Genomic DNA, 12,287 nt, shown 5'->3' with positions numbered 1-12,287 from the left:
TTTCTCACCTTTCTTGGGAGCTTTTGGACTAGATAATTCTACAAAATCATTGTTCTTCTTTAATAATATTCCCACCAAAGGAATATCATGTTTGTATCACAACTCTGCTGCCACCCAGCAGCGGTGAGCCCATAGCCAATTACTTAACTTCTCTACACCTCAGTTTCCTCAGACATGAAATAGAAATAATAATAACTACCTATTTTATAGGGTTGATGTGAAAATTCATTAAGATGGTGATTGATAAATCAGTTAGTTTCATAGATTTAAACTTAATTTGAAAAGGCAAGAATTTTAGAAGTGGTTCATATTGCTCACTACCTATGCAACTAGGAGCCATAACTGAAAACTTCAGCAACTCAACTGCAAGCAATCTTAAGATGTTAGTTTTCTGAAAGAAACGTGTCCACCTTTTTTGCTTAATAGCTCCATTTGTTTTCCTTCCTCTGGCAGGAATGCAAATCATTACATGGAGAGTATGTTGGACGAGCTTGTGGCCACGAGCACCCATATGTTCCAGATGTTCTATTTTGGTCAGTGATCCTGTTCTTTTCCACAGTTACTCTGTCAGCCACACTGAAGCAGTTCAAGACTAGCCGCTATTTTCCAACCAAGGTACTTAGACTACAATTTTTCTGATCAAAACGTGAACCAACATAAAGCATGTTATGGAGTCATGTGTGTTTTAGGACAAAAGAAAGAGCTATTGCTGTCGTTAAAGGAGCCACGAAAAGGTTTTTGTGTGATTGAGCTGCCAGTTTAGGAGTGGGCATGGTGAGGGAGGTAAGAGAAAGCATTTTGTGATACAGTGCTAGGAGTACACATTCCCTCCAGGCTTATCTCCTAACTTCAAATCCCAGAGATAAACTCCCACTTTCCCACTTTCATTTTTGGAACTCAAAAGCACACACTGCATTACTGATTGTCACTTTCTTGCCCAGTGAACAGTGGGAACTATTCCAGCCTGACAGACACCTCATAGGAGCCACTGTTACATTCTGTAATTGGGAAAGCCCCTGCAAGACTCATTGGAACACTATCCTCTTTTTCATTTTTAAAGTGTCAGTCCCTCCGCCTAACCCACCACGTTTGCATCTGCATATTTGGAAAGGAAAGTAAACAGAGAAACAGCTTAGTTCAATATTTAACACTGCAAAGTAACACCTATAAGGTCTGACTCAGCCAAAAAAGAAGGAAGGAAGGAAGGGAGGGAGGGAGGGAAGGAGGAAGGAAGGAAGGAGAAAAGAAAAAGAAAGAAAAGAAACAAGAAAACAAGCTTTTTAAGGATGAGCTAAAAATTGTGATGAAAATTCTACTCTGGGAAAATGTTTTAAGAACTGCTGTTTGAGAGAAACTTCTGTTTTTCTTACCTCTTCCTTCCGTAACGTGGAAGATTCATTTCTTTCCCCCCAAAGCTTAATTTGATTAATATAGAATTATCTTTTTTGTATCAAACTCCTGCATTTTGTATGTGTTTGTGTGTGCGTCATAAAGGCAGCCTAATAAAAGGCAGATCTTGTTGATTATTGTTTAAGAATTTTTCTCAATGAAGGCTTTATAAAAGAGAAATGGCTTTAAAAACTGGCTTACATAGAATAACTTTTAAATTTGCTTACTCTGTTGTGCAAATTACCTGCTGCCATACTTGTAGCTCAGATAAACTAACTAACTTCAATAAAAATAGATAATTTTATTTCATGGTATTTCAGGTTTATGATATTAAAATGTTACCTACGTGAGAAAGAGTACTAAAATATAGCGAAATTCTAGCCATGCAACCTTATTCTGTGAAATAAATATTCACATACTGGAATTCATAATAAACTTAGATTTTTATCAGCACTGCTGATGTAGTGATATTGTATCATGCAAGATTCCCATAATAAACTTAGATTTTAAATGAAAACAGCACAATCACCATTGTAGCTATTCCATAATGCCTCATTTTGAAAATGTTGAGTGTGTATTCATCCTAATGACAGAGATACATAAATATAAATATGACAAGAGTTAGTAGTAATATTATAGTATGCGTAAAATATAATATTATGATATTATGTCATAAAGTGTGATTCTAGATTATGTTCCTGAGTATTCTTCACTATTTATAGTTCCTTCAAGTGACAAGTGTTTTCATTATGTTTAGGTGCGATCCATAGTGAGCGACTTTGCTGTCTTTCTTACGATTCTGTGTATGGTTTTAATTGACTATGCCATTGGGATCCCATCTCCAAAACTACAAGTACCAAGTGTTTTCAAGGTGAAGTTATCATAGGATTTACTATCATCTCTCCATCTCTGTAGGTCTAATTTTTATTCAGATGATGGCTATAACCCTAGTTCTTGGGATTTTCATGAAAATATAAAGAATATAGATTAATATAACAGTAAATAAAATGCCCACAGCATGACTAAAATTTTGGCCTAATATTAAAAAAATAGAAATCACAGAAATGGAAACCTAGAGGCAGCTTGAAAAAAATTTCTGTCAATTATTCCAGTGGGAATATCTATATTCTTAAAAGATAAGGAAGCATTTTGAAAGTAAGGGTGACGCACAGTGGATAGGCCTTGAAAACAGATAAAATTAGGTCTGGAATAGAGTTCAGACCATGTTACTAACTATGCAACCTTGGGCCAGTTACTTTACCTCTCTGAACCTGTTTTCTCACCTATCAAAAAGAGCGAGGGGGCTTCCCTGGTGGCGCAGTGGTTGAGGGTCCTCCTGCCGATGGAGGGGACGCGGGTTCGTGCCCCAGTCCAGGAGGATCCCACGTGCCGCGGAGCAGCTGGGCCCCTGGGCCATGGCCGCTGGGCCTGCGCGTCCGGAGCCTGTGCTCCGCGGCGGGAGAGGCCACAGCAGTGAGAGGCCCGCGTACTGCAAAAAAAAAAAAAAAAAAAAAATAGCTAGGGACTTCCTCAAAGAATCGTCAAAATGATTTCCTTTGGGTCTCATCTCAGGCACCAGCCATGTTTGAACCTTTCCCTGAGCCCATGATGTGACCAAACGTCTTTTTGACATTATTACATAGTGACCTGGATACACGTCTAAAATAAGAGTTATACACAGTGGTCAATGTGATATTTGTAAATGTAAATAAATTTGCCAATCATAAATGATAAATATTAATATGATTTTATTTAATATAGGTATTGATTGAGAACACAAATTTGTGAGTCAGTTTGTCAGAGCTGAAATCCTATCTCCACCACTTACTAGCTTTGGGACCTTGAAAAATTTACTGAACCTCTCTATGTCTCAGTTTCCTTATCTGTATCTTCTTTAGACTGTTGTGAAGAAAAAAATGAGTTAAAATATTTAAAGCACTTAGAATAGTGTCTGGTACCTTATAAATGCTTTGTGAATATTATTATTATTAAATATATAATTCACTTGGCATATCAGTTTATAACTAGGGTTTTCCTGGTATTATCTGTAAGACAATTTGATTAGGTATTCATTAATCCAGTTAATAACTGTGCATTCTTTAATTTTTCACAGCCCACAAGAGATGATCGTGGCTGGTTTATTACACCTTTAGGCCCAAATCCATGGTGGACAGTAATAGCTGCTGTTATTCCAGCTTTACTTTGTACTATTCTAATTTTTATGGACCAACAGATTACAGCCGTCATCATCAACAGAAAAGAGCATAAGCTAAAGGTATATTTTAACCTCCATTTTAATGTAAATCATTGTGATTCAACGGATGTCAATTATACTTTATACTGATGTTTATTATATTTTGTATTCTATAGTCATTTGCATAGTGAAATATTAAAATATTTTCAGATTCATAATTTTATTTTCTATATTCATGGTACTTTGTCTGACGATAAGTTTAACATTAATTTATTAATTATTAATTAATTAATTTAATTATAGCACTTGGCTGAGCTCTGAACTCTGGAACCCTACCTCCAGGACTTAAAATTTAAAAACATTGGCAAAGTTCTAGCTTTCTTTACCATGTTTAACACACTGTAATGAAATAATCTATTTTGGTGAAGTGTAGCTTTACCAATTTGTCTTACGTCTGGGGTTCTTCTATTTCTCTATTTGACCTTAAGTATATCTATTAGATTGCATTCATTTTGGAACAAATTACATCTTCAAATAATTCTCATTTTCTTTAGTCGTTCCTCCATCTATAATGTCTATGACATTAAAACCAGTCATATTATAGTTTGTGACATCTTTGTTGAATTTTAGTGCAGATTCTAATGACTTTCTTTTACAAAAAGAATAAATATGAATGTATCTTATTTATTATATTCTGACCCTGCCATTTGGCAACTGTGAAAAATTAGCTGTTCACTGGTGTGCAGTTTGTCTGAGATGTGTAGTGTGAGCACTATCATTTATAGGAATATGTTAAATAAAATCAAAAAAATCATTGAATGGTTAAAAGTACTCTGAATCAAACCTTACAAAAACAGAACAGGCACAATCTTGTTTTTTCTGGTATCATGGGATAATTGCCAGCTATCTTCACATACTCTTTAAACTCTAGGAAAAGTTTCATTGTCAGAGCAACAGAAATCATACTTTATAGAATTTTTAAGTATGTTTGTTAGAAAGATTTAAAAATCAGATTGATTGAAGTATTTGATGGGAAGTAGTAATGACATAAGTATAAGAAAGCACAGTTATTTGTAATAAATCTTACTGAAAAGGAATTTTGTCTATTATATTGGGGAGAGTGTGTGTCTCTCTTAAAATAAGGAGTATTCTTTATTCTCTTTGTAGAAAGTAACTTAAGCGTGCTCAAAAACCTTTTTTAAAATGAGTTCATATTCACTTCTTGTTTTGGTCAAAAAATTTTTTGATTATTAAAGATGTATTCTACCAAAATATCACATGAAGTCTTAGGAACTAGACCAGTGATGTGCTGGTACATGTTTAACAACCAGTCCTCTGTGTATAAAAAGAAATACCCTGATTTATAATGTTTGCCGATTTTCATGATGTCAATACTCCCATCGTGGCCCATTTCAAGCTAAAAGAGTGACATCAAAAAATTGGCAGGAAAATATTTGAAAATTAAACAATTGGTTCTTATAAGTCTGTATGAGCTGGCCCCAAAATACTGCTGAACTACATTATTCAATATTAGAAACTTTAAATCATTTACAGCTCTCAAAACAAGAAATTCAGATTTCCAAATTAGTAGTCAACTTATTTAATATCAATCATTCAAAAATATTATTTGCTTTTAAAATATCAGCCTTCTGCAAAAGCAAATACCACCACAACTTAATTATTAAAGTTATGTAGTTGATTAAGTAGATCTATAAAATCGGTGTTAAGAACTTAATGTTGAATGCTGTTAGTCTGCTACTCTCTAAGGAGTAGGAAATCATTTTTCCTAGACACCAGTTTATTTTTTTAAACTGAAAACATCTCTATTTTTCCCATTTCTGTTTTAATTATACACCAAAATTTGTATTTTCATACTACATATGTTGCTTGTTGTTTTTACATAAGAGCATTATAATGGCAATTATCCGATGCCAACAATATAAATATAAATCTGCATTATCATTTTTAATGGCAGTATATATATTTCCTTGTATGGCACATGTTTTAAAATGAACTAAAAGACTCCTGTTTTAGAAAGAAAGTAAGCTATGTAGTCATTGTTTCCCTTTCAAAGGAAGTTGGGGTTTTTTTGGCTTTTATAATTAGACAGAAATATCACTGAGTTAACTGAGAAATTTTCCTTGTAAAATTTTTTTCTAAATATTAGTGGAATCATTAAAACAGAATGTGGAAGTAAATGAAGAATTGCCCAAGGTGATGTTACCTTTTTGGCTGTCCTGTATGCTTGCTGTTTCCAGATCTCTCCACCTTATAAATCACATATTGCTTGCTCCTTGTTCTTCATGAGCCCATGGTAAGCCCTTGACATTCACAGACTTTCCAAAGCTCCACATCAACAAATATACTATATTTACCTCCCCTTTACATATCATATAGAATAGCTAAAATATAATAAAGCATTCTTTAAGTGGTCCTTTCAAGTATCTGCATTTATAAAATTAAATGTAGAACTAAAGCATTTAATATTTTTGTCACTGAGACAAACTTGAGACTATATTATTAAACTATATTACATTATTTGTACATTACTTTTTATTGTACAAATGACTATGTAATCAAAAGATTCATATTTTACCCCTTAATAGCCTGGATTTAGTAAACAGCAAATCTGGCTTAATCATAAATTTGCTACATTGCCGCAAGCAGAAGAGTTAGACTTTTCTTGGCCACTGTGAGTCTGAACACCCCATTCTCCTCCTTGGATATGGATATTTGCAAAGTAAGTTCCTTCCAGTGAAGACATATTTTATCTACACCGAACACTTTTTTTTTTTTTTGGCCTTTAACCCTTGTCTTCTCTAAGCTTCACTACAGTGTGGTCTGCTGCTACTGATTTTCCTGTTAATAACAGCAAAAAATCACTTTCTCAGAATGTTCTTTACTCAGAGTAATGGTTTGTTCCATAGCCACTCTCCCGCCTGTTGCTTCCCTGAAGTGTTTGCACAGTCTCTGGCTTTAACTTGAATCACATTGTCACAAAAAGACACATGTTTCTTGAATATATCCCCAGACCACAAGTTAACCACATTTTCAGCTTTTACTTATTTTTTTTTTCTCCCTTGAAAACCCATTTTTGCCTTGGTTGGAGCATTCCCTGAGATAGTTTAATGAATGATGATTTCTAGCTTCTGTATCAAGCACCTGGTAGAGGCCACATCATGTATCTAAGTCTACATCACATATCCGAGTCACCTAGAAATTCATCGTTTCATTCTTTATCTCTCTCAAACTTATATTTTAGATCTTTTCACTTTTTCTTCACTTCCATTACCAAATCCAGTAGTTGGTTTTCTTTTAGAGGATTTTTTCCTGCCAGTAAAAATCTCTTTATCGTTTTGTGAGTGTTACTGTATACGTAATAAAGCTGTGTTGAGATGAGGAGTCTAGCCCCAACTCACAGGCTAAGTGACTAACTCCTCCCTCAGAACGAAGAATTTCAAGATTAGCAAAACTCTAACTCACTGCACCTCATGATCCTTTGGGTCATTCAAAGGTATCAGAAGTTGCAAATGTAAACACTTGAGAATGCAGATTTCATCTATATTGTATATAGACGTCAATTCATACTCTCTCTAGCATTTCTCATTTGTTTGTTTCTTCCCTAGAGAAGTGGAATAAGCATTGGTTAACTGAATCCCTTTGAAAAGGATTAAAAATATCCACTTTTTTTAAAAAAAGTACATTCTCTAAAAGTGGATAGTTAGATATTATCTTTCAGAAAAGAAAGTTTCTGTTAAGATACAACCGTGGGCTTTTCTACATGTTTCTGTAGACAGTTCAGCCTTCTTTTGACATCATTTTTAATAAACAGCAATACAATTCCAGATCACTTGAGTAAATGGATGCATTTGCAACATTCATTTGGCACTACATTCTCTTGATGATTATGGCATTTGATATGTTCTTTTTTGCCCTCTTTGTCAGCCTGGTTCTTCATGTCAATCTATAGTCTTTTATGTGGTTAACTTGACAGATGCAGGAAGTTGCTGCCAAGCTTTGAGACGAATTTTTTCAGCAGTGGCATCTGGGTATCAGATGGTCCTCTTGGCTGGCCTCTTGTCTTGCTGCATGTTGGTTTTAGTGGGGTCTGGTGCAGCATCACCTGTTGCTATGCTCCCTTTTCCTCCCATATGTCCATTTCCCGTGATTCATGGATGAATGTGAGAATAGAAGCTCTGGTTCTGTCTTTATTTCAGAAAAAAAATCTACAGAAATATGTTAGAAGGTGCACAGTTCTCTCTCTGACAAAGGGATACTTCCCTTTGGCTGGCATGCCTATCAGCTAATAATATGGTTACAAAGACCATGTTTTTAAAGACATTTTAAATGAAAGGCAAGAAGAAGGATAATGACTAATTAGTGGAAGTGCCAGAACTGCTTTATTTCCTTTGATTCACATTAAATTAAGATGCTCCCATTGTTGTATAACATAATCGGGGGAAATTGTATTTTTGTTTTTATTATCTACTTGGACTTTACAAAGCTTGCTTTCTAAGTTTAAAAAGGAAATTATTCCCTCGGAAAGCATTATTTTGTCTGCTTCCTGCAATCTAGAATCCCACTGTTTACATTTGTATCATATTTTTAAAACACTAAGACAAGAGCTGTAGGAAATCACTCTCATGAAGGCCTTCCTCATATTATTAAGCCATAGGGAGCATGGACCCTGGGAGAGTCCAGGGTGTGCTAAACGCACAAGCCTGACTCTCAAGGCCCCATGTCCTTTGCCCTCCTCTAATGTTTACCTCTCAGCTACTAGCACCTCTTCCATTCTCTCTTAGCAGTACCACAACTTTGCAAAACTGCCCAGGGGGCACCATTCACATTGTATTGCCTCAGCGATGGAGGCTTAAGGGTCAGGTCCTTTGCTGTTCTATATTCTTCACACTCCAGAGGTCCCAGGACAAGACACTCCTCTAACTGGTTAAGATGTGGTCCTTTAATGGGACTAAAATTTGAGTTCTACGCAACTACATTTTCCAAAATGTTCTGCAAAAAGGCCAGGGGACCAGAGTATGGCCCTAGTGAAGCTGGTTACACCTTTTTGGTCATGCTGACACCAGGGTGTTTCTCTTCCCACCCTCCATCTCTTAATAATGAAAACCTCTCCTGAGTTACTAGCAAAAAAAGGTTTCTAGAGTCATATTCACAAGGGAAATTGAGGTTAGGCATTTGGGTGAACTGGAGCATTGCCCCAGCTCAGCTGACCCAAGGAGGGGTGCCACGGAATTGGTGACAATGCAGGAGGAAAAGGTCCTTATGTGGCATCTCTCATTTTCTCCTCGCTGTCATCTCCTACACTTTTATAATTTGTCAGGGATAAGCAGAAAGGGAAGGAAGTACAACCGATTTTAAGGGTGTTTTTCTTAATAAAACAACAAAATAAAATAGCAGAAAGAAAACACTGCCATGACGAATACATGTCAGATACTCGGTATGTTTCACCCTCCAGGCTCTAATAGCTTTCAGATTAGCTGGAAACTGCTTGCAGCTTGGTAAAACTGCCTGTAAGAAAAGCCAAAATTATTCCTCTAGAATAATTGGTAAATTTTGCTCGTGTTCATAATACTAATTTTAGCAGCTATATTTATTTTAAAATTATACCTGTTTGATTCTAAAAACTGTTTCAATAATGCATATTTCCTTTTAAAAAAGTCAATCTGTAACTTTATGATTGCTTATTGTACGTCAATGATTGCACTAAAAACTGAGATATACTGAGAAATTGTATGACAAGTTTACCTGCCCTTAAGAAACATTTATATATTTTTATTGAGGATCCTTGAAACAAGTGAGTACAAAAGAAAAATGTATTGTTCAACTGCTAGAATATAATAGCCCCTAACATTTACTGGGTACTTACTAAAATATCAGACATTGTTCTAAATGATGTGCAAAATCATTTGCAAATTATTTAATTCTCACAACAACCCAGCAAGATGGTGTTATCATCACCATTTTTCAGACAGGGAAACAGAGGCACAAGAAGTTAAATGATTTGCCCAAGATCATTGGTTGAGCCAGCATTTGATTCCAGGCCACCTGTCTCCAGAACTTATACCCTTAAGCATTTTATTACAGCACCTCTCATGAAGTAGTCATTAAGAGTTGGAACGTAAAGTACCATTTGCTGCCTCTGAGGCTTTACACTGTCAATTTCCTACAGGGGATGGAGGAAGAGGGTAACTCGGTTCTTCTCCATTCTTCAGTTTGTCTCCTCAGAGAACTCTTAGCTAATCACCCTCCGCTAGGGAGCAGTCTCCAGGTCCCCCCACCTCCACATGTCCCTTGCACCCATTTTTCCTCATTTACATTTCCTGCCTGGTTCAAGAAATCCTCTGGAGGCCAGTGATAGCACAGGAGGATCATAGAGGAGATAGAAAACACAAAAACTATCACTTTAAGGAGAGGCCAAATTTTTCCAGTGCTGAAACTGAAACAGATGAGAACAAGATGCAGTAGTAATATATTAAGATAAAAATGAGTATATATGGAAGTTTAGGTTCTATGATATTATTTTTCCCAGTAAAAGTCAACCATTGAGACAAAACAGGGCAATTGGAAACTGAGGGTTTAAGAAGAGTTTTTCTTTAGGAGATATTAACAGAAAGGCTTCTTGGGTATTGTCAGGAAGTGGTTTCTAGTCACAACCAAGCCATTCTTAGCTCTGCTGTGGACACAGCCCATACTTTGTTTTCTCAGCCTGATGCCTGGTATATAATTGATGCTCAATATTTTTCGTATGAATTAATGATGAAAGACTAGACATATGAATTGCAAATTAACCTGCCCATTTAAGGAACCAAAGTGAAGTGACTGTATTTGATAATGACTTTACCTATTCAATAGAAGTAGAATGGAAACTAATGTACCATTAAGCCAGAATTACATTAAACCTATTAAAATATGTAGAAGCCACTATAATCATAATTGCAGTAGGAACACCTGCAACTTTTCTTTAAGTAGATTATATATTTTGAGACTGTTATCTTTTTAATTTATTTTGCATTTTAGAATCAGTTATACAAGATTCAAGATAGTATCTCTTTTCTATTCTTTACTATTCCATGGTGGTGGTGTCATTGGTCTCTATGCCAAATTCAGGTAGTATGAGAATCCTCTTTTCTTTCTCTTAACAGAAAGGTTGTGGGTACCATCTGGATCTATTAATGGTGGCTGTCATGCTTGGTGTGTGCTCCATCATGGGCCTGCCGTGGTTTGTGGCTGCCACTGTCCTCTCCATCACTCATGTCAACAGCCTAAAACTGGAATCAGAATGTTCAGCTCCAGGAGAACAACCCAAATTTCTTGGCATTCGGGAGCAAAGGGTTACTGGGCTTATGATTTTTATTCTTATGGGTTCATCAGTCTTTATGACCAGTATTCTGAAGGTAATGAAATCTGCCTTTATGAATTTGAGAGAAGGAAGAATATATTTATTATTGTTTAAGAAATTTCATTTGAATCTAAGCCATCAATTTGTAAATATTGTACGGCATGTGACGAAAGTGATGAATTTTTACCATGTTTATATAGCTTCTTAACAAGGGAAATTATGTGCTATATTTTAGAATCCTTAAATACATAAAAAAATTAAATCTGGCAGAGTAAAATTTGTGGAAATTATTATTGTAATTTTGAAATGAAAATCAGGTTATGGGAAAGAGTCACTCATCTCTGACTGACTTGTGACCTGAGTTTACTGTAGGCCTACACAAAATAAAGTTTCTATTTTCTTGTCAGTGGACAGATATATTTGCAATTAATATTACTTAATATAAGGTGGAGGTACAGAGATAAGCAATGCCATGGTCACGGCCACATATGCAGTTTTGTATTTTAAATGTTTCATAAAACTACTACATGAACATCATTATTATACATACTTATTTTTTATGTTTCAAGTAGTTGAATCCTGAACTTTCTGAATGTATTTGGGTGTATTAAACCCCATCATAATTTTACTAACAGCTATTTTTCTGTGTATAAAATTAATCTCAATTTATGAAATAAAGTATGTCTCACTTCTATCCTTAAATATAAAATAAAATAAAATAAAATAGTTGAATCCATTTTAAAGAGCATTGAAGAGTAATTGTTTTGTCATATAATTTTGACAGGTACTTCAAAGGTGTGTTCATTGTATTTTAAATTATAACTCATTTTAGTTGTCCATACTTCGAAAATTCTAATTGAATTATTTAATAATTTATACAAGTTTACCTTTATTTAATAATTTACACAATTTGCAAGAACTAATTTCTATGTTATATAAGTAATTATAGAGAAAAAAATGATGCTGAGGTATTCCAATAAAAAGAGAAAAATTGAACAATCCACATGTTTACAAGTATCTGTTCCTACACTTTTGTAGGAACAATGTCTAGATGTTAGCTCCATCCTTCACCTTTAATCTAAATATCTTACCATTGTGAAACAAAATTCAAATTTCCCTAAAGCAGCATAATAATAATAGTTAATATTTATTGTTTATTACGTATCATATGTGTTTTTATTGGTTTTGACCTATTAAATACTTATAACAGACCTATTATTATCCCTTTTTAGATATTGGGAAACTAAGGCACAGAGAGCTTAGGTAACTTACCTAAGGTAATGCAGCTAAAAAGTGCTTAGAGCTGGGATTTTAACCCATGTCTTCTGGCTCTGCCCTATACTGCTT

General features: G+C 35.0%; 1 protein-coding gene across 9 annotated transcripts in view; it reads left to right on the top strand.

Annotated features, from left to right (window-relative positions):
• The window catches only part of SLC4A10 (solute carrier family 4 member 10), a 312,233-nt gene that overhangs the window by 274,689 nt on the left and 25,257 nt on the right, over nucleotides 1-12,287 (top strand). For all 9 annotated transcript variants that reach the window (XM_067741735.1, XM_067741734.1, XM_067741740.1 and 6 more), the window contains 4 exons: nucleotides 454-615; nucleotides 2,147-2,260; nucleotides 3,503-3,664; nucleotides 10,744-10,995. In XM_067741735.1, coding sequence (XP_067597836.1) covers nucleotides 454-615; nucleotides 2,147-2,260; nucleotides 3,503-3,664; nucleotides 10,744-10,995 — 690 coding nt within the window. The remainder of the gene's footprint in view (nucleotides 1-453; nucleotides 616-2,146; nucleotides 2,261-3,502; nucleotides 3,665-10,743; nucleotides 10,996-12,287) is intronic.

The sequence above is a fragment of the Pseudorca crassidens genome, chromosome 6, assembly GCF_039906515.1.
Source record: "Pseudorca crassidens isolate mPseCra1 chromosome 6, mPseCra1.hap1, whole genome shotgun sequence".
Taxonomy (NCBI): domain Eukaryota; kingdom Metazoa; phylum Chordata; class Mammalia; order Artiodactyla; family Delphinidae; genus Pseudorca; species Pseudorca crassidens.
Note: the sequence above shows the minus strand (reverse complement) of the source record. Positions and strands in the feature narration are given on the sequence as shown.